The sequence below is a fragment of the Manihot esculenta genome, chromosome 14 (assembly GCF_001659605.2).
Source record: "Manihot esculenta cultivar AM560-2 chromosome 14, M.esculenta_v8, whole genome shotgun sequence".
Classification (NCBI taxonomy): domain Eukaryota; kingdom Viridiplantae; phylum Streptophyta; class Magnoliopsida; order Malpighiales; family Euphorbiaceae; genus Manihot; species Manihot esculenta.
The window spans coordinates 3,793,113-3,818,325 of record NC_035174.2 but is presented as its reverse complement, the minus strand read 5'-3'; the positions used below and the strand labels follow the sequence as shown (position 1 = coordinate 3,818,325).

At 35.7% G+C, this 25,213-nt stretch overlaps 5 protein-coding genes and 1 non-coding gene across 8 annotated transcripts; 3 read left to right on the top strand and 3 right to left on the bottom strand.

The window, feature by feature from the left end:
• Window positions 1-2,464: 2,464 nt before the first annotated feature.
• Window positions 2,465-4,236, bottom strand: LOC110631402 (succinate dehydrogenase assembly factor 2, mitochondrial). Its single transcript, XM_021779225.2, has 5 exons — window positions 4,015-4,236; window positions 3,819-3,926; window positions 3,584-3,710; window positions 2,974-3,042; window positions 2,465-2,877 (listed from the first exon to the last, which is right to left on the bottom strand). The coding sequence occupies exons 1-5, from the start codon at window positions 4,128-4,130 to the stop codon at window positions 2,731-2,733; spliced, it is 567 nt and encodes a 188-aa protein (XP_021634917.1). The 5' UTR covers window positions 4,131-4,236; the 3' UTR covers window positions 2,465-2,730.
• A 1,365-nt stretch (window positions 4,237-5,601) lies between these two features.
• On the top strand, window positions 5,602-10,338 carry LOC110631397 (calcium-dependent mitochondrial ATP-magnesium/phosphate carrier protein 2). 3 transcript variants are annotated; one of them, XM_021779214.2, is made up of 5 exons: window positions 5,602-6,673; window positions 8,609-8,968; window positions 9,086-9,388; window positions 9,480-9,570; window positions 9,752-10,338. In XM_021779214.2, the coding sequence occupies exons 1-5, from the start codon at window positions 6,271-6,273 to the stop codon at window positions 9,939-9,941; spliced, it is 1,347 nt and encodes a 448-aa protein (XP_021634906.1). In that variant the 5' UTR covers window positions 5,602-6,270; the 3' UTR covers window positions 9,942-10,338. The 3 variants fall into 3 exon arrangements, with proteins under 3 accessions (XP_021634906.1, XP_043806571.1, XP_021634905.1); XM_043950636.1 differs by having other exon boundaries at window positions 8,846-9,388; XM_021779213.2 differs by having other exon boundaries at window positions 8,609-9,388.
• Window positions 10,339-10,610: 272 nt separating this feature from the next.
• Window positions 10,611-13,037, top strand: LOC110631404. Its single transcript, XM_021779226.2, has 2 exons — window positions 10,611-12,256; window positions 12,347-13,037. The coding sequence occupies exons 1-2, from the start codon at window positions 12,239-12,241 to the stop codon at window positions 12,830-12,832; spliced, it is 504 nt and encodes a 167-aa protein (XP_021634918.1). The 5' UTR covers window positions 10,611-12,238; the 3' UTR covers window positions 12,833-13,037.
• Window positions 13,038-13,876: 839 nt separating this feature from the next.
• On the bottom strand, window positions 13,877-13,947 carry TRNAG-CCC. The gene has a single exon. It is a non-coding gene; the product is annotated as a tRNA-Gly (tRNA).
• Window positions 13,948-14,119: 172 nt separating this feature from the next.
• LOC110631394 (pentatricopeptide repeat-containing protein At1g31430) lies at window positions 14,120-17,199 on the bottom strand. The gene has a single exon (XM_021779210.2). The coding sequence runs from the start codon at window positions 16,954-16,956 to the stop codon at window positions 15,088-15,090; it is 1,869 nt and encodes a 622-aa protein (XP_021634902.1). The 5' UTR covers window positions 16,957-17,199; the 3' UTR covers window positions 14,120-15,087.
• Window positions 17,200-21,482: 4,283 nt separating this feature from the next.
• On the top strand, window positions 21,483-24,715 carry LOC110631396 (calnexin homolog). The gene is made up of 6 exons (XM_021779212.2): window positions 21,483-21,699; window positions 21,807-21,876; window positions 22,675-23,801; window positions 23,890-23,961; window positions 24,061-24,174; window positions 24,288-24,715. The coding sequence occupies exons 1-6, from the start codon at window positions 21,604-21,606 to the stop codon at window positions 24,417-24,419; spliced, it is 1,611 nt and encodes a 536-aa protein (XP_021634904.1). The 5' UTR covers window positions 21,483-21,603; the 3' UTR covers window positions 24,420-24,715.
• Window positions 24,716-25,213: the final 498 nt, after the last annotated feature.

The window sequence follows — 25,213 nt, the reverse complement described above, 5'->3', positions numbered from 1 at the left end:
AGCTCGCTCGCATGGAATTTGCAATTTCATTATTTTATTTATTTTATTTTTTTTTTAAAGTTGAAACCCATTATTTTCTTTATTTTAAATAAGGATTTTGCAGCACATATATCAAATTTCCCTTAATGAAAACAAAAGGATGATTGTTTTTTATTTGGTTTAAATTTAAAATCTTACTATTTTAGAATATAATATAAATTATAGTTATTATTTATAATATATAAATAATGAAAATAGTAAAGTATCGTTATTATTTTAATTAATTTTAGAGCTAGTCTATTTGAATTAGTTTCTACTTAATTATTTTTTTTATTATAATTGGAATAAAGTAATTAGTAACTTGAAAATTCATATCTTTTAAAGTGAAATAATTATATGGTTGAATTCTTTAGAAATTCAATAATTTATTGCTATTTCAAAATTAATTAATTATAAAGTTTTTATATTTTATAAATTAAATTATTTAATTTTTTTTATGAGAAATGATAGTCATATTAAATATTTATATTTTACAAAATCAAATTCAATAATTTGTTCCTCTAATACATATTGCTGAACTGATAAAGTTACTCATTCTAAATAGTTTCGATGCTCTTTGGCTGTCAGTAATTCTTCTTTTCGACCAAAAAAATGAAATAAATGTGTCTTCCTCTGTGAGCTGTAAGTGGGGCTTACAAATTCTAAAAGAAAAATTGGCTACTATCTTCCTCACACAATACATATCGTTTTAAATTTATTTACAAGTCAAATAAAATTAGTTAATAATTTTAATTTTAAAATTTTTTTATAATAATTTATTTAAAATATTCTTTAAATAATTTTTTTTATATGTCACTATTAAATGACTTAATTATTTATAGAGTACATACAAAAACTAAAAATTTAATATTACATTAAAATTCTTAAAGTGACAAATAATTTTAAAAGAAAAAATTCTACAACTATGAACAAAGATAGTATTTAGTTAAATCTATTATGCAGTCTTTTCATTAATTATAATAATTAATTATTTTATTATTTAATTTTTTAAATATAAAAAATATATTAATTGATATATAATTTTATAAAAATATCTATTAATTAATTTTTTATATAGAGAATATTTTATATTTTTTAGATAATATTCAATTAATTAATAAAATTTTTAAAATTTTAAGAATATTTTAATAAATTTTTTCAAAAATGAATTAGTTTCCGTAGTTTATCAAATAATTATTTTCCAATTCTAAATTATAGACATGGGAAAAAAGGAAGAGAATTATGCGCCTCACACTATAACTGAGCTTATGTGCAAGTGCAACAACCGAGCCTACTTGAAAAGATTTGTGAATCACACTACAATATTACTTGATAGTCCCGCGGTTTGTTGTTTTATTTTCAGACAAATAGTGCCAGTTTACAGATTTTTTCAAGATGCAATTTAAAGCAGAAAGAGGAAAAAAAAAAAAATTGCTCATACAATCAGCCAGTTTGTTTGAACCTCATGAATGACCATTCACCCCCAGGGACCGATTCAAATTCAAGATCCTTCTCCTTCCCACCCTCCTTAATTCGGTAAAAGCGAGTTTGCTAATTTTCATCTTGGTTCCACCTCAAAGTCACCAACCGTCAACCACATGAACACAACCACAACATTCTCAAAGATCAATGGGTATTATTTATCTGTTGGCCAAATTTCACAAACATCATGCGTTTCCAAGGAAGACCAGTATGGAAGCCACAGTAAACTGGTGTCTTAGTTCCTCAAACGTACCAAATAAAATCCACATTCGACCACAGGTTGCAGAGGAAACCATCAATTTGCTGCTGACCGAAATACCTAGCGCCTTCAAGCCAGTTGGGTCGGGCAATACCCATCAAGAAATTGACTCTCAGTCCAAAGTGTGTGCATATAGGAAGTCCCGTTATCCCATTTAACTTCAAGGTCACATAAGAGCTTTTCCAAATGATTCTGGATTACGCTGAAGTTGCAACAATTGTGCCAGTCATACCAAAGGTCCGCCACTTGGAGGTTGCGGGCGCTACTGTTCATGAACATAGAGTGAAACTGGCGAGGACGTGCAGGGTTCATCTAGTGTTAGGTCTGCCGATGCTACTGAAAAGACATTGCAGAGGACATTAATGAAGAATGAGGGACTAGAATAACATGGATCTGATTGCTGAGGCTACCGTCATCATCTCCCATTATCCAATGTCTAATCCTTTAAAAGTTTCTCTGTTTTGGTTTCAGGACATCCTGAGTATTGGAAATTTCTACTTTTACCCGTCCCAAGATTCACGCTCATTTATACCATTGCACCGTGCAATTTACTTTCTTATTTGTGGGCCTAGCAGCTACCGTTTTCATTTAGAATGCCGGTAAACCTATTCCGAAAACAGGTGCAACACCTCTCAGGCTTTCACAAGAAGGATTAAAACCCTAGTGAAAAAATATTAGAAAGCGAGCAATGCGAAAACCGTGCAATTTCAGAAATAAAACACGCATTTCACAGAACAATTTCTCATCGTAAGATTCAACGTGTAAATGGGCATGAACATAAAGGTGAGGCTACTAAATTTTTTCACCTTCTTACAGCCAGTAGCTCTTGTTCATATCCAATTTCTTGATTCTGGTACAGCCAGCAGGTCTTGTTCATATCACACTAATGAAGATTATATGACAAAGTATCCATTATTCTTTATACACTGCAAATTATCTGCCAATAGATATTCCAGCTCACAGTTGACACGCTACTGATTCCCAGCCACAGGGCTGCCGGGATTTTTCTTGATATCATCCCACCCTCTCACCCATGGCTGTCCAGGTATAGCACGTGTTTCAGGAGCAGCATGGCTATTGAGGTTGTTCATGATCTTATCACGCACTGCAGAAAACACCTACACCAATAGAGTACAATATAAGGATGCAGTGAGCAAGGAGAATAGATATACCAAACACCAAGTTTTGCAGTCATCTTTTATATCATATCTCACAGGATTTGTGCTGACTGCCTCTGGGGGTTGCTCCTGACCAGTTAACCACTTCCAGAGATCTGGATTTTCCTGTACAATAGAAACCGGATAATATAACATGAATATAATCTATTAAACAAAAATTCCTCAGCTTGAAACTAAAGCAGCCATCAGATCATTGGAGAGAGAAAATGTCAAACAAGACGCTAATTATCTTTCCTTCATTCATTCATTCATCATGACCTTAATTTCAACCTGATGCTTGACAAGTAAAAGGAACAAAATAGCGAACCCAAAGGCAGAAAATGTTGTACCATCAGCTTCAATTCACTGATGCAGAACTGCGATAGAAGTGAGTATTTATCACACAATCTTGGCAACTTAAAGCCACCTTAAAGCTGATCAATCTTAAGACGGCTTAAAGAGGGTGTCTCTTAGCTGATCAACATGAGAGTCTACTTTAAAGAGATTTGAAGCATGCAGTACTTCACAATCCACATACACCCGTAAATTTAACAAATCCCCATACAACTTGAAGAAGAAAATTAAATCACAAGTAGTAAAAAAAACACCGACGAAAAGAGATCAGAAAAATTAATAAATCCACCAGATTATAGAGGAGAAGTTTTACCAAGTCAAGGACATTCATAAGTGCTTTAATTTCGCTTTCGTTCATGGAAAAGATATGCTCTTCTACCCATTTTCCAAGAACCAAATCCAGCTCCAGGAACCCTCTCTGCCTGCTCCTATACAGCAGCCTACACCCACGGACCACAGAAACAGGAATGTTAGTCTGTATAGTAAGGACATATGTAGCCAAAAAATCATGAAAGGATCAAGAACAAGGGAAATGAAAGGATAGAAACCTGTTACATAAACGCCTTTTGCTCTCTTCGTTGGAGAGATCAATAACTAACAATCGCGTCTCATTATCGTTAAGAGTTGAATAACGCGAAAACAAACCATATTGAGACCTGGGAGAAAATTACACAAAAAATCAATCAAACGAATTTCCTGTTACGATTCCAGAAAACGAGTAGCAAGGGGAAATTAGGTTGAAACCTGAAAGAGGATTCTCTGAGAATGGGTGAGACATAAGCGATTGAGCTGCGACTGGCGGTGGCGGAGGAATTGACGACACGGTAAGCGTTGATAAGAACTCTCCTCAAGTTGGCCATTTTAATTCGATCGATGTTTTGATTTCTACGGAAGAGAAACCTTAATACGCGTGTAATGCGTTAACAAGAACAAAAGTGTGAGAGTAGAAAGAAGAGACGAGGTGTTGTGGGCTTCATTGGAATTAAAGGCCGCAGCCAGGACTGGGGAGCCTCGCTCAGGTCATAACATCGTGGCCCGATTTCATCCACAAGGAAATTACGTCGGGGTCAGATACCATCTAAGGCCGAATATGCATGTGAAATTTTTTTTTTTAAATTATGCAATTTCATTGATTTTTTATTTTATAATAAAATCTGTACTATATATAATTCAATTTATGGTAAAATTAATTTCTAATAATATGAATTTATATTAAAATATTTTAAATTTTTATTAACAACATAATATATAATTTTAATATAAATTATTAGATCTAGTTTGTAATTATTGTTTGGAATTTGAAACCCTAAAAGGACATAAATTGCGCTCATTGACATGTGAAACCTGATAACCAGAGATTGATTATGTATTTTTTTTTGAAGAATTTCAAAATATATGTACTTTCATAAATTAAAAACAGTGAAAGAAAGAATGTGAACCAAAAGCATATATTATTTTCTTTTTAGTTTTGAAATTTGTTAAACGAAAAATGAGTTGATAAGATTTTTCGTTAGTTTTGTTAGTGATCACACACAACTCATCTAATAGACTTACTAATTAATCTAACAACTATATATATATATATATTTTTTTGAAATGGAGAGTGGGGATTGAACTTGAAATTTCTCAGATTTACTCGGATACACTTACCACCAGACTAAATTTATGAGTGCCTAAAAACTATATTAAATTCGTATCTTTTACGAATTTGTGTTTAATTAACTATTTGTGTTTATTTAGTTAATTTCTATATTTGTTTAAAATATGATAAATAATTTTTGTAATTTTAACATTTTAATTATGATTTCTTTCATTAAATTCATATACAGCTAATATCATTAATTTATATAGGAAAAAAGATATTAAAAATTTAATTATAATAATGCAAAATTAATTATAACAATACTACAACTTAACGAGATAGATTTTATAATTGAATTTTCAAAATTTTATAAATTATTTAATGTATTTTTAAAAATAAAAACATTAACTAATTAATTTCACAATATTATAAAAACTAAATAATAATTTTTTAAAATAATTATAATTTACAACGTGTAATTTAGTGACATTAAATATTTTATATTTTTAATTTTAGAAGATAAATATTATTTACTTATTTTATAATTTAATACATATCATTACATATATTTCAACAATAAAATCATTATAATATAAATTAACAACAAAAATAACTTAATTATATTTCAGATAAAGACTAATTTATTAATTTTTTAAAATTTATAGTTAATTTTTAATTATTAAAAAATAGTTGATTTTTAAAAGTAGAAAAGGTTTCATTATCAAACAAGAAAATGCTATTTTATTGGGGAAAGCAGAACTAGCCAATGAGTTCGTTTTCCTTTACCACTCCCTCTGCCTCTCCCTCTCCCTCTCGCACAATTGCACAAACATATGGAGGGCCTTATACGTAGCCTGAATGGGCATTCATCGGGCCACCATGTTTTTGGGTTGCTCGTCAAATCTTCTCTATCTTTTACGTGCCCATAGCCTCATCCGCTCATCAATTCCCATAAAACCCATCAATCGCACGTGCCAATTCAAACTCCTGCGAACGCAATAATATCTGGGCAATGCTTGCTCCTCACCCGCCATTATAGACTAATAAAGTTTTTGTTGCCTGCAACCGCCTATTCTCGCTCATTGCGTTTCAAATCCAATCTCCCTTCTTCCCCATTTTGACTCGTCTTTTTCTTGACCCATCACTCCTACTCTTTTCTTCCCCTTCTCACTGATTCGAGTCATATTTTTTATAGGGTCTTTCCTTAACTGGAAAGCTGTTTCTATTTTAATTGTTTGATTTGTTTCCTATTGATTACTTGGTCAACCTCACCGGTCTACACCAACAAACAGGGAAAACAACCGCCTTTGATGCAGCTCATGATATCCCTACCCCACAGTTAGCATTTCCGCAATTTGGGTGTTTCTATCACGTCCGGAGCTAGTCACGCCGTGGACCACCTTGTTGGGTTGCCGGAGATGGAGACGAACCCCCACCGTACCGGTTGTTCCGACCCTGTTAAGAAGGCGGTTCCTATATCCATGGATCATGTGCTGCTGGCATTGCGAGAAACCGAAGAAGAGAGGGATGTCAGATTACGGAGTCTGTTTAATTTCTTTGACGCTGCCAATGCTGGATACTTGGATTATGCGCAGATCGAGGCTGGGTTATCGGCTTTGCAGATTCCGGCGGAGTATATATACGCCAGTGGTTTGTTGAAGGTTTGCGACGCAAATGAGGATGGACGGGTGGATTATCAGGAGTTTAGGAGGTATATGGACGATAAAGAGCTGGATCTATACCGGATTTTTCAGGCAATTGATGTGGAACACAACGGTTGCATTTTGCCTGAGGAGTTATGGGATGCGCTTGTTAAGGCTGGTATAACATGAATTTCTCTGCTTTATTGTTAACTTCTAAATATTTCCTTATAAGGGTTGCATTGATCAATCACATTGACAGTGAATATGTAATGCTTGATTATTCAATTGTTATTAGAGATATATTGATGCTTTTTAGTATTCTGTATGAAAACTTATGCTTGTTAGGCTCACTTGCTTGCTTAGTGAGATTGGAAAACTTTATTTGTGACGGACGTGGTTAACTTAATGCTAACTAATTCGTTGGCCCCCTTTCTGAATGGCGTTCCAGAATCACTATCCAGAACGTGGTACATTTTATTTGAATATGAAATTAACTAGTAGGTTATGGTATTTATTACCTTAAACTCTTCATGTTATATACGAAATTTATTTAATTTAAAGTTTTCCTATTTAAGTTTTACTCTGCTACTTAAATTTTAAAAGATGCTAGTGCTTTACAATCTATTGGTCAACTTTCTGATATATATTGTTTGCATGATTAAAACAGAAATTTTAGTGTCATAGCTTATTTCGTTTGTGTTAATTTTGGATGACAAGATGGGATTATTCATTCTGTATGAGTGAGAGCTTGTGTCATGGTTCTTTGTGAAAGCTGCTAGTGGCTGTCACTTTTGCAGCCTCATTTGCTTTGATGAAAATTTTCACTGGCCAGTACCTATGGGCCAAAGATTGAACATTGATCTTTATCGCCTTCTTACTATTTTGCATTCCGGATAAGTTATATTAATATCTTTGGTTCAAAGCCTAAACTATGTTTGCCTTAGTGTAATTGATATGAAAATCTTTTTTTTTTGACATCTTGAAGATGTCCGCTAATAGACTTCACTCCTACAACCAGGCATCCAGGTCACTTGGGTAAGCTAAGTAGTTCCTACTTCCACATGGGGGAGTTTAGTTGTGAAGCAATTAATAGTTGCTTTCTCTTTCCCTTTCCGTTTCCTTTGCTACATACACTATGGTAAATTGTTGGAATACTGAAGAGGATTTGTTCTTTCCAGTCAGATGCATATCATCAATCATGTATATATAAATTTATTAAAAATCAGAATGCTGGGTTTATAAGCAAGCGAGAATGGAGCACTTTGAGGAGCTTACTTAGGAAAGTGCACTTGTCCTTTTTTGAAGTACTTGTATTTGTTCTTTTGCACTTATGTTGCTATTGAATACAAATTGTATAAGATCTTTTTACAGTGTGAGATTATTTTAATTATTTAAATATGGTTACAAGGGTTTATTTACCCATAATTCGCCATACGATGATTCCATTTGCCTGAGTTTTTTTTATTTTTATTTGAAGCTTTCTGCAGTTATGCTCTGTTGTTGTATTGAACTTTTGGACTCTATAGGATTTTAGTCTTGTATTTTGGATTTGGTAGGATTTTAATCTTGTGTTTACATGGTACATGGTGCATGGTGACCTGGACGACAAATAATTGGAACATTAATTTTTATTTAATGCTAGTTTTGGCACCCTTATGATAAGGGAGAGTGAGAAGGGGGAAGGGAAAGACCTAAGACAACATGGAGCAAGTAGCATCAAAGGATTTCGCTTGGATTGATATTGTGCTGCTTCTCCTTTTCCTATTTCATCATTCTTCTTTGTCTTCATCCTTCATGTTTGCTTCTTCTCTTTTCTTTCCCTTTCTCCTCTGTCTCCACATGTGCTGCATCATATAGAATTTGGGAAACTCTGTCTATCCTATACTATTTGACCTCAGTTAAAGTTACTGCCTTTTAAGTATTAAATTATCCTTTCTAATTATCTCTTCATACCAGAATTTGTGTTCGTGTGACAAATTACACCTCAGATATGGTACTGTTAAATGCAGATGACAGTTATCTTTCACATTCTCTGCAAGCATTTGCTATCCCTAGGATTGCTTTGAACATACTTGTTTTCATCTTATAAGCCCTGGCAGTTTCTGCTTCACAGGGATTGAGATTGATGACGAGGAGCTTGCCCGTTTTGTTGAGCATGTTGATAAGGATAATAATGGAATTATAACTTTTGAAGAATGGAGAGATTTTCTTTTGCTTTATCCACATGAAGCTACAATTGAAAACATATACCATCACTGGGAAAGGGTATGCCTTGTAGATATCGGAGAACAAGCTGTTATACCAGAAGGCATCAGTAAGCATGTTAATAGAAGTAAATATTTCATTGCAGGGGGGATAGCAGGAGCTGCATCTCGTACTGCAACTGCTCCTCTTGATCGCTTGAAGGTGGTTTTGCAAGTTCAGACAACACATGCTCACCTTGTTCCTGCTATAAAGAAGATATGGAAAGAAGGTGGTTTTTTGGGTTTCTTTCGTGGTAATGGATTAAATGTTGTGAAGGTAGCACCTGAAAGTGCTATTAAGTTTTATTCTTATGAACTGTTAAAGAATGTCATTGCTGATTTTAAAGGGGGAGAAAAAGACAATATAGGTCCTGCTGAAAGACTTTTTGCTGGTGGAATGGCTGGTGCAGTGGCACAAACAGCTATCTATCCGTTGGATCTTGTTAAAACTCGATTACAAATTTGTGAAGGGGGAAATGCTCCAAAGTTGGGAACTCTAACAAAGAATATATGGATTCAGGAAGGACCTCGAGCATTTTATAAAGGCCTTGTGCCATCTCTTCTTGGGATTATACCTTATGCTGGCATTGACCTTGCTGCATATGAGACGCTGAAAGACATGTCAAAGGCTTATATTCTGCATGACAGTGGTAAAATTTCTCATATCTGTTTATCATCTTCTCTTGAGGTTTTATTATTTTAATGGGAGTCATTCTCCTGAAAACCTTAAATTTTGTACAGAACCGGGTCCTCTTGTGCAATTGGGTTGTGGGACAGTCTCAGCAGCCTTTGGAGCATCATGTGTTTATCCCTTACAGGTTATCAGAACCAGGTATTGTGTGTGGTATCTATGAACAAACTATAATACTATTATTTTTTTCTTATTTCTTTTGGTGGGTTGGAGGTGAAATTTGATTCTCGCATCTGTTGTCAGGTATATCCAAGTGAATTTTTATTATCTTTTTGAAAGGCAACCTCAATGTTTTGTTTTTTGCTTTGCTCTTTCTTTTCAGAATGCAAGCACAACATTCTAATTCATCTGCTGCTTATAAGGGGATGTCTGATGTGTTTTGGAGAACACTTCAGAATGAAGGTTATAGAGGCTTCTACAAAGGGCTCTTCCCAAATCTTCTCAAGGTTGTGCCATCTGCAAGCATAACATATTTGGTTTATGAAGCCATGAAAAAGAGCCTAGATCTTTGACTGGGGAGCACTGTATTCATGTGCTAGGGAACTGATTTCAGGTATAGAAATATTCCATATATGTAGTTAATGACGAAAATAAACATAGGATTGCTAGTCAAGTAGGCAAGACAATTTTTGAGTTATAGTATAGACGTAAATCCCCCTGCATGAATTGCCACGAAGTTTTGTTAGTCGAAGAGCTTTTTTTCTAGAACCTTATTGGAAGGTAGCGTTGAGAAACAAGGATTATATGACATCATATTTTCAGACTTTGGAGGTGATGGGCCTTCTTCATTACCTTACATATTGCTACACCTTTACCTGTAGCACCTACATTCTCTAAGGTGACAACTATTTGTTTTTAATTACTTCCTGAAGTTGAGGAAATGCAGCCACCTTTATCATCTGCCTAATATATATTTTTTTATTTTTTAGCCAGCAGTTATGTGATTTGTTGACATTGAGAAGAGAGTATGTAGCGTATGCTAAAGCATGCAATAGACTTTGAGCTAGCTGTTGGTTTCGGTTTCTCATAGCATTCTTCTATTACTCAACATCAGTGGTTTAGGTTGCATTTGTGCTGCATCTAGTCTGTCATATTATTGACTGTCTTTACTAATAATGCATATCGTCTGTGCTTAATTATATTCTGCTTGTTTAGCCTTACATACGATCAAGTAACCAGAATCTGGTTAACACAGCTGATTATTAGTTAGACGCACATAATAATCTGGCGTGCTTGTATATGGATTGTTCCGATGTATTAATGGGCGGGTTCCATGTGGAGTTGTCGTTTAATGCGGGATGTTGCTCATTTTATTTGCTTGGAAAAGCCCATCTCGGCCTCTCTGCCACTTTTAGGCTAAAGCTCTCCAGCGTTTGGTATGGAAGAGCCATAAAATTAAGGTTTTATTTCAATGTTAATCCTAGTTCAATTCGATTTTATTAAATTTAACAATTGAATTTTTTAATAAAAGTTTTAATTTAAATTAAGGAAACAGTTTTATTATTAATTATTATTATTGCTGCTGCTGATGATGAAAATTATATTTATGTAAAATGTGTTGCATGCTTTAGTAATATACTCTTTTCTTTTTAATTATTAAGAAAAGCGTTAATCCCGAATGACTAGATTCTTTTCATTTACTGGATAATTTAATTTCTCACTTATTTAGTCATAAACCACCCTGATTACACTGTACCACAGATGTAGAAACCAAAGCAAACTCGACAAATTATTTACACCCAAATCAGATGGGATGGGGAAGGGTCATGGCTCATACCCACATTTAGACCAGAGATCAGCACCTTTCCCTGCCCTTCCAGAGCAGGAGAAGAAAAAAGGGAGAAAATGAGCTCGGCTGACAAAACAGATGGAAAGCAAAACAAAGAATTTGAGAGAAACTTCTCTCTTTTTAATTTTTTGCAATAAGAACTCTGGTAGCACTAGGCAGTTGGCTCTTTTGGAGTTTTTAGTGGGATGTAGCTTTGGGTAACTGCTAGATGAGGCCCAGAAGCTTTTCTGTGGCATCTTTTTATGGGGTCTGTCGAGAGCTCAACCACTATGGGCTTGCTTGCATGGCTGATTTGCTAGGTCTGGGTTGATTAAAGAAGCGACGACGATGTTAATGAACTTGAATACATGTACGCTTCAGTTCATAGTTCATGCTCAAAATATCAAAATTAAACCGATTTAACTTCTGGCAAAAAAAAAAATCGATTTAACTTGAGATCTAAAAAAAATGAATATAAAATGTACTACCTTTGTTGCTCCTTGCTTATTTTAAGAGGGACTATAATCGATTGGTTTAATTTAATCCAATCTGATTTAAGATTATAATTTAATTTAAAAAACTTAACCGTTAAATTATATAATCAAACTAAAACTTAATCGAAACCGAGGTCGGAAGATCTGAGGTCTGGTTTGAATGCCTGCATCTTTGAATCAAAATTGCTGGTCTCGGCTTTGGGCAAATTGCGGCTAGCTCTATCAACAGGCCGTGACATGTTTGCGTGGAATTGGAGGGGTTTGTGGATAAAAACGACTTTTTCTGGGCGAACATGACGTGCCACTTTATGAGGCTTTACGAAGTTTGAAGCTTTACATTCCCGAATGAGAAGCATTCCTTAAGCTTCTACGTAGCATACGCGCTTCCAGAATCTCTGCCCACCGCTTCCTTCTATAAATTCCATGGACATAACTAAGCTAAAGCCAACTGCCCCTTGAGCAAACGAAGAATCTCTCCACCCGAGTTACTTTGAGATAAAGTTGCCGCCCTATACAAAGGCATACTTCCTCCTCCACTATCCTGATCATGGCGTTCCGGATAACTGTAAGTACTTTAAAGATTACTTGATTTTCTTGCTAATTATTACATCGCATTGACTGGCCAGCTTCTTTCTTGGCTGCTATATATTTGCAGGGTTACTACTGGAAATCAATGGTGAATCGCTTGAGGGGATGCGCAACATATGGCACCTCAACCTCACCAAAAATGAGGGCATATGTCTCAGCAACTGGTTATGGGCACACTCTTGTGGAGGAGCAGAGTAAGAGTAAGGTAAAAGTGAAGGGTGACTTTGTGCCCGTATATGTAGCCCTGGGGATGATACTTTTACAAGCCTCGCTGGCTCTGCACATTGCGAAGCAGCATCTCATGTACTCGCCGTCAGTGCGGGTGAAGAAGAAGCTAAGGGAGACGATGCCTGAGGTAGATTACCCGGATAAAGTGGTGGATGACGCCTATAAATTCACTGGGAACTCTTTTTTCAGGAAGGCTGCACATATTCATGAGTTTGAAAGTGGATTTCAGTCGACACCTGATCCCATTCGCAAAGATGTTTATGCTCACACTCCCCAGGCGGTGACTCTCAAGTCAGTTGGGATAGATCCCAGCACCCAGCACTGAACCCAGCTACTCATTCTGCTTTCACTAAATTAGTTTATGTCGAAAAATTCAATCTGTCTTCTCATTTTCATTTCAAGCACTTTTGTACCTCTCCTCTGAATAAATGAATGTTGCTTCCTTAAGTTTGAACTGCTTTTACCATGAATTTCTCACTTGAAGATGGAGACATGGTAATAGGGGAATAGTAATTTGGATTTGGATCAAATTAAGTATAATTCGGTTGAGAAACAGAAACAATCCATCAAAGATGGAATTCGGAGTATATGTTCCGATATTCTCATGCATATACATACGACTCACCGACAAGATTGGAGAAAAAAAAATCAATTAAAATTGAACTTGCAAAAATCAAAACAAATACAAACGGCAATGAGATATTTTTTCCCCTCTTTCAAGTGATGAGAAAGATTGTTTTACGTTTTAAAAATTTTGAATTTGGAGTTGCGACTTGAGTAAAATTTTTAGAAATACTTTTTCTTCTTTAAATAATAAAACATTATAGTGTTATGCAATATAAAAAATTATTTAAAAGAAATTAATTTGTAGAACTTGGATGTGAGGGGCCGAGAGGCGATGACTTAGGTCGAAGGACGTCATCAAACGCATGCAGATGATGCAGGACGTCCTTATCTACAATTGACGTAATAGTAGCCGAATCCATTATTCTACGCCGAGGAAAAGTAAGTCCAGATGACGTGGCGCTTCATGAGTCCTCTATGTTGATGCTGGACCAGTGTCCCTTTAGTTTCCACACTCCGTTCCGTGGCTCCAGTCCACTCTTAATCTATACACACGCCACCAATTGCAAAGCTGCTTCTCTCTCTCTTTTTTAATTTAATTTTTTTAAACTTTAATTTTATTTATAAAATATCCGGTCCATTTATTTGTATGGATTTCACTAATATTTATAATTAAATTATATTCTACAAATCCCATTAATGAAACAAATTTATTTTCCAAAAGAAAAACAAAAAACTTTACCATGGTAAAACTTTCTCATTTTCAAGAAATTATATAGTAAAATCTTATTTTGTATCAAAAACGTGCGCATCCGGGGAATCGAACCCCGGTCAGTACCGTGGGAGGGTACTATGATACCACTACACTAGATGCGCCTCTCGTTCTCAGATTAATCTTTTTATAATAAAACAAATTTAATTCAAGTGAGATCGTCCTGGTCCAATTTCATCTAACTTACTGAAATTAATTACAATTTATCATCTGTAAGTACAAATTATAATAAAGTACGATATATCCTCCAAATAAAATGGACTAAAATGTGCTATGTAATTAAAAAGACCGAGTGGGAAGGCTAGTTCACTTCATCAAAAAGACTCGAGTATTCCTTTTGTAAACGTAAATATCAAGAGGAACTGGAAAACCAATGAACAATTAAAGTAGCAGTTATTTAGCACTTGAAAGTCATCTGTGTTATGATGTTAGCTGCAGACCTCACCGAGTTGACACAAGACAGCTGCACTGAATTCAAACTTTCTCAGATCATAGAAGCATGAACAGCCCTCAATTTCATGCACTTGTAGGTAAACCGACGCTCCCTCTATTATCTCAAATAAGTCCCAACTTGGGGGTTCAATAATGCAAGGATGCTGCAATGCTTCCGTGGGCTTCAAACTAAATTACACCAGTGGCTTCCCATTGATTAGAGCCGATTATGAGTTATACCAACTCCAGGGGAAATTAGGATTGAAACACATTAGCCCTCCACACTCCACCGAATATGATGTCTTACGGCTTAGGTAAAAATGCCTTCACTATAATCCCGTAAAGGGCTTCTGCACCAGGACGCTTCCATGGCACCATCTACCCTATAAAAAGGCCAAGCTTTTGAAGTTCTAGCTTGGTTTCTCATTGTCCAGTTAACTCCAATCTCAGGACTGCTTTGCTCCTAATAAACAGCTTCGGACAATTTCATGTGATCCTGCATTCAACTTCGAATGCTCAAACTTTCATCCCCAACTCACGCCACTTGGTTTATTTGTTAAAGTAACACATCATGTTACCATTTATCCATAGCACTTCAGCTAAAACCCAATGCCATAAGGAAACGTAAATACAAAGATTTTTGCTCGAAATAGTTTCAAATTTTAGACCTCAAATACTCTGAGCCCTGAGGGGCATTCTCAGCCTGCCTTGTTGCGATTCACTTCCTCAGATAACTAAACCTTCTATTTCTAAAGCTCCATCGTCAATGCAGTTCAGGAAACCAAATTATCAAAATCCAAATGCTTTAAATTTCATTGTTGCTGATGGTCCAACAAGTCTGACTCAAGTCCCTCTGATTGTAAAACTTTATGAATTTGCATATTTGTCTCATATAAGACATTGATTTGATTATATGATTTATCTTCAGCAAAGAACTCATGAACAAGACCATTTATTTCAACAAATGAGCAACCAGGGTTCTTCTGTATTTTCTGACGAGCCATACACTTCCGCACTTTGTTCACATCACCCCACCTTGAAGCTGAAGCATATACATGGGACAACAGAACATGTGCCTCAGACCTTCTTGGCTCCAATTCCTCGATTTTGTTGATTGCAAGCTCTGCTAGTTCTGCATTCCCATGACTTCTACAAGCAAACAGCAGGGATCGCCATGTCACCACATCAGGTTCAACAGGCATTGCCCTGATGAAATTTTCAGCCTCAACCATTAAGTTAGCACGGCCAAGAAGATCAACCATACATCCATAATGTTCAATACGTGGCTTAATATGATGAATAAGACTCATGGCTTTAAAATAGTGAAATCCCTTAACCACAAAACCACCATGACTACAAGCAGACAAGACACCGAGGAACGTAACCTCATTTGGCTTAACATCACTTGACATTTCCATCTGAGCAAACAGGTCCAATGCTTCATCAGATTTCCCATTCATGGCAAGCCCAGAAATCATTGAGGTCCATGAAAATACATCTCTATTAACCATCTCATTGAAAATCTGGCAAGCCTTTTCAATTTCTCCACATTTTGAATACATATCTATCAAGGCATTCCTCACAGAGAGGTTCATGTCAATACCATTCCTTTCACAGTACGCATGCAGCCATCTTCCCTGTTCCAGTGCTCCCATATGTCCACACGCAGAAATAACAGAAGCAGCCAATGCTGCATCTGCAACAACCTTGGCAAGTTGTATTTCCCTAAACAACTCTATTGCTTCCTTAAACATATCCAACCTCACATAACCTACAATCATAGAAGTCCAGCACACCAGATTTCTATCAGGAATTTTAGCAAAAACCTTCCTGGCATCCTCCATTTTCCCGCATTTTGCATACATATCAATCAAAGACGAACCCAAAAAAACATCTAAAACAAAACTATTTACTATAATCAATCCATGAAGTTCTTTCCCTAAATCAAGAAATCCCATCCTTCCAGAAGCAGTGAGTGCATTAATCAACGTAACCTCATCAAATCTCGCACAGTTTTCACCCAGCAAATTCCCAAACAGCTTCAATGCTTCCCCACTACAATCACACTGTACATACCCAGACATCATACTATTCCAAGAGACCACATCCCTGATAAAAATTGGAACCAAATAAAAAACTCCACGTGCTATTTCAATTTTGCGACACGACGAATACATTGAAATCAAAGAATTTTGAACAAAAATATCATATTCAAGGCCCAGTTTAAGGCTCAAAGCATGCACTTCCTGACCTTTATTCAAAAGCAATAGATGCCCACAGGCCTTAAGAATAAAGGGAAAAGTGTAGTTATCAGGGAAAATGCCATTCCTCAGCATTAAATTATACAGAATGATGGATTCTATAGGGGTTGAGCTCTGAGAATGGGCTTTAATCATGAAATTATAGGCAAAGATATTTGGGTTTTGAATTTGGAAGAAAAGGGAGCGAGAAAAGGATAAATTACGACAGATAGAGAAAGAGTAGTAAAGGAGTTTGCTTGATATGAAGGGGTCTTTATAGAGACCAGAAGCAATGGCATAAGATAGAATACAATTGAAGTGGCTTGGGTGTTTGATAAATTCCGAGAAGCATTTATTAGGGTTTGAGAGGAGGGAAAGAGGAAGGAGAACTTTTGGAACATTTTGATTCCAAGTCTTGAGAGCGGACGGAAGGCTCCTCATAGGTTGGGGGGGAAAATCAACTAATTTTGCCTATGTTTGTTTGAGGAGCATCAACGCAGAACAGGTTTTGCCAGATTGAAAAACAGAGTGCCCTCTGCCCAACCCCAACTCACAACGTGCATGCGCAGCCTGGTTACCTCCTCGTCTCACAGCCGTAAAATTCATCTCTTGCTGGCCGGAAGACAGTTGTCTAGTCGCCTGAATAATTCCCCCGACTGCTGTAGGATGGTTTCCATTGCCCATTGCTTGAATAATACAATTTAGTTTGTATATTTTTAGGGAAATTACATTTTAATCTTATTAACGTAATTAAAATTTTATTTTAAAAAATTAATTTATTATATATATTTAAATTATATGAACTAAATTATTATAATACATAAAATTATAGTGATTAAATAAGTACTAGTGATATTTTTCATATTTGAGCTTAATTTATGAATATTTAAAATTATAAAAATTAATGCACATTAACTAAATTACATAGTTTATTCAGTACGGAAAACCATTCTCCTAAACTAAACCACTAGCTAAAATATTGATTAGATTATTATTATTTTATAAACATTATATTACTGGTATTTTCATCAAATAGTTACATATTTACTTTTATTTTTCTTTTAAATACAATTAACATAGTTAAATTAATAAATTTTATTTAATATTTTTTATTATATTGTCTATTGATATTACCCATTAAAATAGATTATATCATTAAATTATTCTTAAAATTAATATTTTTTAAAATTTTCATTATATCAAATAGAATATAGTGTATATTTGTGAGATGAAGAGTGCTAATTAGATGCTGCTTTGATTCAATCCAAGAAGAGAAAACAACAATCAAAACACCAAACAACCCATTCGCAGGCTGCATTCATTGAGTTGAAGATGGACATGCTCCTGTCTTCAAGGACAACTATCTGGACCCCAGCAAACTAACCACCGGCCAACATCCAGGAAGAAGATAAACGCTAAAACTCAACTGTCCCTCAAAAGACAACAAAAAGGAGGAAGAAGCATAGAGCCACTCTCATGCAGTCGTTGAGGGGTCTTCTTTCTTGCTTATTTGCACCGGGGCGATCATCTTCCTTCGCCTCTTGAGAAGATGAGACGGGAACAGACAATCTCAAGTGGATATTTTTCATTGACCAAAGTGCAATTGACAGGACAAAGTGGATATTTTTCAATCTGTTAAGAATCAAATGCTTGGATAGTTATGAATCTATGCTCCTGATCAGTAGGGCCAGGCAATATCCAAATTGACTCTCAGAAAATCAGATGCGAAAATGACATAATGCTTCTTTTGTTTTTGCTTTTGGAAAGATATACAGACTGCATGTAGATCTAGTCTAGACATGAAAATATTATGCCTTTTGTTTGATTAACTGTTAATACCTTCTGATTAATACATCAAAAAGTTTATATTTTTAATATATTTATAACCACAATGCCAAACAAATCCTATATAAACTTCTCCAGATTAACAACTTCAGTCTGACTGTTATAATTGGATAGTAATTTTGAAACTGAATTCCAGAATCATCAGTGCCTGATCATGCACGAGGAGAATCAGACAATTTCAAATTCATACTTTGAGAAGATATGGTGCGCTAAATATATTCTACAGAACATTTGATATATAAAGGAAGTTTTTTTTTCCACCTTTAGTGGTGCAGAGCTCGCTGTTTTACATGGCTGGAAATAAGGGTTTTGGTTTTTATATTCGATATCCATTAGCTTTTAGCAAAGCTTTTGCACTACTTTATAATTAATGCATTTCCTAGATGATGCATGCAGAAAAACAAGGCATCCTTACTTCTGCGTGCCAGATTCCTAGTGTCCACTAAGTCAGCTCATGCAGGACCACCTTTGGTTCCAGCAGCAGCTTAATTTTCAAATACCTGTACCAGTTATTCGTTTTGATTGCTCATATATATGATTTAGAATCTGCTAGCTAGAGGAGTTCAATCACTTGTACTATGGAAAGATTGATCGGATACTTGTGGTTTTGATAAACAATGAGCTTCAGTATCCTTGGAAGGTTGAATTTCCCGTTAATTATTCTCTTGACCTTTGTAGTGGAGAATGAGGATTAGGGATCTGTCTTTATCATCTTCCAAAAGTATACAGAAGATGGCATATACTGCATGCTTTTGCTTATTGAAGAATATTAACCAATAAACTGCATCACCCAGACTTTTATTGCAGTAATATAAAACAAATAACTAGGTTGTCGTACGGAGGATTCGACCAGAAATTTCCATCAACTGAGCAATTGAGCCTATATAAACATATTGAAGATTGGTAGTTTGGTATAGCTAGATACAGTGAGACGGACAAGAATACACGGGTGCAGAAGCTGTCAATCTCCCTCAAAGGGTTCCAACTTCCAATATCCCAGGCTATGGAAATGTTGGAGGCCTTTGCGGGAGATTGAAGGCCTACTCCCCATGATCTAATGCATGCATGAAGTTCAATCCCTTCATGAAGAAATCTTCTTTCTTTGATGGTGCTTGCACTTTTTATACACATACCTCCCATAATTTTTATTCATTTTATTTTTTCACATATATTAAAAAATATAATTTTTTTATTAACTTTCTAATTATATTTATCTAGATATTAAATTTTATTAAACATTAACAAATATTTTAAAAATTTTTTTGAAAATAATATAAAATTAAATAAGATTATAATAGTTAATTTATTTATAAAAAAAAGTGTACTATAATTTTATAAAAAAAAAAGATAAAATTTATGAGTCAGTAGGAAATATCTAATAATTTTTAAGGAACTTTTCTCAAGTTTCGACGGCAAATCAGACTATGTGAACTCCTATGTCGTAAAGTTAGAAGCCATTAATTAAACGACAGTAAGCTTCATTAATCGTACTTCATATGTTCAGTCGCCATGCATCAAATTCCTATTGCTAGTATCACAGAGTTCAATCTGTTTTTTTACACTAACAGATACCAAACATTACTAATATCCGTCATTTAATCAACTTGGAGTCTCTGCAGATAGAGAAGCAGTTGATCAAGTGCGTCACAGGCCATTTCATCACTTACCTCATCAGCCTGGCTGCACAAGCCTAAAATTGCAAATCCTGGAACAGACAAGTGAAGCATCCTTGTGGAAATTCCCTGGTAAGATCAATTTGTCACACTATTAAGGCGAGTAGCTAGCCCACTTTGACGTCGCCGTCAATTCATGAAAGCAAAATATGGTTGACGTCGAAAGCTAAGAAGTGGAATATCTGTTATTGAATGGAGAATTGTTCTTGACGCCCCAAGCAAATTAACATTGTCTCACGGGCGTGTGTGTATCTGTATACATATATAAAATAGCCCTTGAGATGGTTAAGAGTCATTATCATTCTTGCACGGGGAGTGTTGCACATAATTTCTTTAGTTTATGATTAAGATTTGTGCCATTCTGGTATACACATTTATCGAAATTAATGATGTTTTTTGTCCTTTTTTCTTTAAATTTTTCAGACTAAAACCACCTTAGTTAGGCCTTTCAGCCAATAATGTATATCCCACAGGTTCAGGGGTAGCAGATCCCTTGCTAATGGTGAAATTTGAATAAATCTCTCTCAAGCCTTCAAAGACACTGCTAAGTTTAAACAAATCTTTCCTTTCCTTTCTTTTTCAGCCTCCAAGACTTTCTCCAATATTTTAGAAAATGTTCACGAAGTTTCCTCCATTGCTTCATAAACAATCTTGGGAGGGTCAGAATCTTTGTCTTGATTATACAGAAGTACCAATTCAAACAGCAGAAAAGAGAGAAGAATTTGGAAAACGCAAGGCGTCATTTTCCCTCGAGTGTGTATAAATACTACTATTAACTCTTTCTTTATCAAAGCAGCTCCACCTATGAAGATTTTTGGAGATCTAACTTTCTCTGAACTCTCCCCCTCAACGGCTACTCTAGCTTTTATCGCAATTCTCAAGCGTTTTAGGGTTCGTACGTAGCAGTTGGGGTGGGGAGTTCAGCAAAAGTTGGCTCTCATGTACTGTGCATCCCGTTGAATTCATTCATATATAAATAATTAAAAGTAAGTACATGTTCATGTAGCCATACCGATCTCTCTCAAATTTTAAAAATATTCTATCATATTTAAATTTAAAATTTTTAATTAAAAAAATTCATATTATTCTGTCTCACTTCTTCGTACTATAAAAAATATGTAGTTTATTATTAAAATTTCTTACAAATTTCATGTGCAGTTGTACCTTATTTTGTGACATTAGGTCAACAAATCGAATAATTAAACCATGGGGTGAACGGTGGGCCTGGCCCGTATCACAAAGCGACTTAGTTGTGAGACCGGCTCAAGCCTGTCACTGCAAAAACATTCTTGGACAAGTATGCAAGAACATTCCACCAGGGGTACATAGGAGAAGTGCTGGAGTTTCTAACGTGGCAAAAGCTGATTGGTCAGTTTCACGTGGCAACTTATTTTGATTGGTGGAGACTGTCTCCTCCTTCCAATATCTCCACAGCACTATATGTATGCACACATCTCAAGGGTAAATCTAGTATCTTCGTTCTCCTATTAGATTTTAGATTCAGGTTTTCGGATCAATTATAGTCATCAATAAACCTAGGGTTTTGATAGATTTTTGAGCAGGGAGAGAAATGGGAGAAGCGAAACGCGTCTCTCTGCGACTTGCTATTGTTTTTTTGGTCGCTTTCATTTCCTTCAGTCAGCTCCGTGCCTCTGATGACGATAAGGTAATTAACATTTCTCTAGATTTTGTTGTATGGATCTCTTTTTTAAAAAAAAAAAAAAAAAAATTTTGCCACGTTTGTTTGATGAGCATAATATATTGTTTGTGTAGATCTTTTACGAGTCCTTTGAAGAGTCATTTGAAGGGCGATGGACTGTTTCTGATAAAGATGAGTACAAAGGTATAATTTGGATCGCAATTTTAATCTGATTTATCTGTTGCTACTGCTTTGCGTGTGTGTGGTAACTTTCGATTTAGGGACAGATTTGAAGTTCAGTATCTGTTGTTGCTTGCTCGATTTGGTATCGTTGGTGCGGCAAGTCCTATAATTGGTTTGGATGAATTTGTCTTTGCTTTTCAAGCTTTATATATAACTGAATATTAGGTTTGCTTGCCTGATATAGCAATGAAGTCGCTTTGGTGCAACAAATGATTGGTTGCTTTAATTTCTCTTCAGTGATGGATCCTTTTCCATAATTAGGTTTGGATGAGTCTTTGTTAGTGGGTAAAGCAAAATTCATTTTTCATATTTTGCCTGGATGAGTGACACTGCTTATTAGTTGATATTGATATAGAGACGTAGATGATTGGAGGAGCTGAGTAGAGGTAAACAGCAAGGAATTGTGATGATATTGGTGCCTGCAAGAATTTTTAAAGTGTTTGGTGTTCCTGCGTGATTCATATATCTATACATAGTGGTTAAGAATATAATTTGTCTGGTGAATTAAGTTAGATTTTATTTTCTGGTTTTCATAAACTCCCTGAATCAGCAGATCTTGATTTATTATTTTCCTTTTCTTACATCCTTTTTACCATTTGAGTGATGATTATGTGGGTGCATATTTGAATTTCATTTGGTTAACTTGCAATCCTGAGGTTGAATTCAGATGACATAATGTGGTCTATCTTAAACCAGGATGCCCTACTTTTCTCTTATACTGATGTTGGAACTGTATGCTGATGTGCTATTTTGGATTAGGTGTATGGAAGCACTCAAAAAGTGAGGGTCATGATGAGTATGGTCTTCTTGTAAGTGAAAAGGCTAGGAAGTATGCCATAGTGAAAGAGCTTAAAAACCCCGCAATTATAAAGGATGGAACAATTGTCCTTCAATTTGAGACTCGTTTCCAGAATGGGCTCGAATGTGGTGGTGCATATCTTAAATATCTGCGGCCCCAGGATGCTGGGTGGACTCCCAAGGATTTTGACAATGATTCTCCTTATTCAATAATGTTTGGACCTGACAAATGTGGGGCCACAAACAAGGTGCACTTTATCCTAAAGCATAAGAACCCAAAGAGTGGGGAGTACAATGAACACCATCTCAAGTTCCCACCATCTGTCCCTTCAGACAAGCTTACTCATGTCTACACTGCTATTTTGAAACCTGACAATGAACTGAGAATTTTAATTGATGGGGAGGAGAAGAAGAAGGCTAATTTCCTCTCTTCAGATGACTTTGAGCCACCTCTAATTCCTGCCAAGACAATTCCTGATCCGGATGATAAGAAGCCTGAGGACTGGGATGAGAGAGCAAAAATTCCTGATCCTAATGCTGTGAAACCAGATGACTGGGATGAGGATGCACCTATGGAAATTGAAGATGAAGATGCTGTGAAACCTGAAGGATGGTTAGATGATGAGCCAGAAGAAATCGATGATCCAGAGGCCACCAAACCTGAAGATTGGGATGATGAAGAAGATGGTGAATGGGAGGCACCAAAGGTTGATAACCCTAAGTGTGAGACCGCCCCTGGTTGTGGTGAATGGAAGAGGCCAATGAAGAGAAATCCAGCTTATAAAGGAAAATGGCATGCTCCTCTAATAGACAACCCCAATTACAAGGGTATTTGGAAGCCGCAGGAAATACCAAACCCCTCCTACTTTGAGCTTGAAGAACCAGACTTTGAGCCCATTGCTGCTGTTGGCATTGAGATCTGGACAATGCAGGATGGTATTTTGTTTGGAAATATCTTGATTGCGGATGATGAGAAGGTTGCAGAGTCCCTCAGGCTGACAAAGTGGAAGCCAAAATTTGACCTAGAGAAGGAGAAACAGAAGGCTGAGGATGCAGCTGCTGGTACAGATGGTCTTACTGGCATCCAGGTAATGTGATATTATGCAGTCTTGGTTTCTCATAGCTCTAATGTGATTTGCTGCTTAGTGATCCGAACTTTTCAATTTTATCATGCAGAAGAAGGTGTTTGACCTCTTGTACCAGATTGCAGACATTCCTTTCTTGAGCCAGCACAAGGACAAAATATTTGTAAGCCATATCTTTCCCTTTCGTTTTAAATTATTTTGGATGCCATCGTGGATGTGGCCTGAAAATTTTCACTTTTTTTTTTAAAAAAAAATTATGTAGGATATTATTGAAAAGGCAGAGAAACAACCAAACCTCACACTTGGTATCCTCATCTCCATTGTTGTGGTGATATTCAGTGTTCTCATTAAGATAATTTTTGGTGGGAAGAAGCCAGTAAGTTCTGAAACCGTCTCAGTTTTCAATATTCCTACACTTAATTTGCAGCTTCTCTGGGAGATAAACAAGGGTGGGTGATTCTGACATAGTTTAGTAATAATGTATTGTAGGCAAAAGTAGAGGACAAACCAGCACCAGTTGCTGAGACTTCCAACAAGGAAGGAAGCAGCGGAGAGAAAGCAGAAGAAAAGGAAGATGATGGTGCTGCTGCTGCTCCTCGCAGAAGAAGGCGTGAAAACTAGAAGTATGGCTTGGTTCCCATATGCTCTATACAGATGTTCAGTTTAGATGTCTTACACACTCTTAGCGGCTGGATTCTTGGCAATTCCCTTCTCTTGTTTTTCATCTTCTTTTTGAAATATTTTTGGCATCTGTTTTGGAGTTTTCAGATTAATGAGACTAACGAGTGTAGATGACAATGTGGGTGAGGCATTCCTTGCCTCGGAACTGAAAATTAGTTTGGCAACACCTGGAACAATTAAACTTGAATCGTTTTAGAATTGTTTCTTCATCTAAATTAAATTAATATTTTTTCTAAGATTATTATATTTTATTAGAATTGGATGGGTAATGATCGAAACTGAAATGGTAGAATGTGCCATCTTATTTATTTATATAATTCGTAAGAAGGGTTTTAACGCGTTTTACATTTTCTAACGTCTTGGGATGCTGTACCTTAATTCTTAAAGACAGACCTAATAATGTCAATCTAATATAGAAATCACTAAACTACTAAAATCTTTTGAAACTAATATTGTAATAAATTCACAGCGAAATGAAAAATTGAATCTCATCTATTGCAAATTCCCAGCTTGCGTTTCTTTTGCTTAGATTTTGTTTCTTTAATTTTCTTGTTCACACAGAGTTTTCACTCTTTATGTTTTAATTAATGTTTATAGAAACTTATAATTAGTAATAGAAATTGCATAAATCTCGGAGTCAAACGAACTAATGAATCATTACCTGACCATAGATTTGAATCCGACTATGAGAAAATCTGCTGCGTCATTCCACCATCACCTTTCTTATTCGTACG

What these genes read in the sequence shown, in the direction of transcription:
- LOC110631402 (XM_021779225.2), bottom strand. Translation starts at nt 4,130, where the DNA reads ATGGCCAACTTGAGGAGAGTTCTTATCAACGCTTACCGTGTCGTCAAT. An exon ending in CTCAGAGAATCCTCTTTCAG is followed by an intron (nt 3,927 to 4,014) that starts GTTTCAACCTAA and finishes ATTTTCTCCCAG; the next exon opens with GTCTCAATATGGTTTGTTTT. An exon ending in TTATGAATGTCCTTGACTTG is followed by an intron (nt 3,043 to 3,583) that starts GTAAAACTTCTC and finishes TCTATTGTACAG; the next exon opens with GAAAATCCAGATCTCTGGAA.
- LOC110631397 (XM_021779213.2), top strand. Translation starts at nt 6,271, where the DNA reads ATGGAGACGAACCCCCACCGTACCGGTTGTTCCGACCCTGTTAAGAAG. An exon ending in GGATGCGCTTGTTAAGGCTG is followed by an intron (nt 6,674 to 8,608) that starts GTATAACATGAA and finishes TCTGCTTCACAG; the next exon opens with GGATTGAGATTGATGACGAG. An exon ending in TTATATTCTGCATGACAGTG is followed by an intron (nt 9,389 to 9,479) that starts GTAAAATTTCTC and finishes AATTTTGTACAG; the next exon opens with AACCGGGTCCTCTTGTGCAA.
- LOC110631394 (XM_021779210.2), bottom strand. Translation starts at nt 16,956, where the DNA reads ATGAGGAGCCTTCCGTCCGCTCTCAAGACTTGGAATCAAAATGTTCCA.
- LOC110631396 (XM_021779212.2), top strand. Translation starts at nt 21,604, where the DNA reads ATGGGAGAAGCGAAACGCGTCTCTCTGCGACTTGCTATTGTTTTTTTG. An exon ending in TGATAAAGATGAGTACAAAG is followed by an intron (nt 21,877 to 22,674) that starts GTATAATTTGGA and finishes ATTTTGGATTAG; the next exon opens with GTGTATGGAAGCACTCAAAA. An exon ending in AGCACAAGGACAAAATATTT is followed by an intron (nt 23,962 to 24,060) that starts GTAAGCCATATC and finishes AAAATTATGTAG; the next exon opens with GATATTATTGAAAAGGCAGA.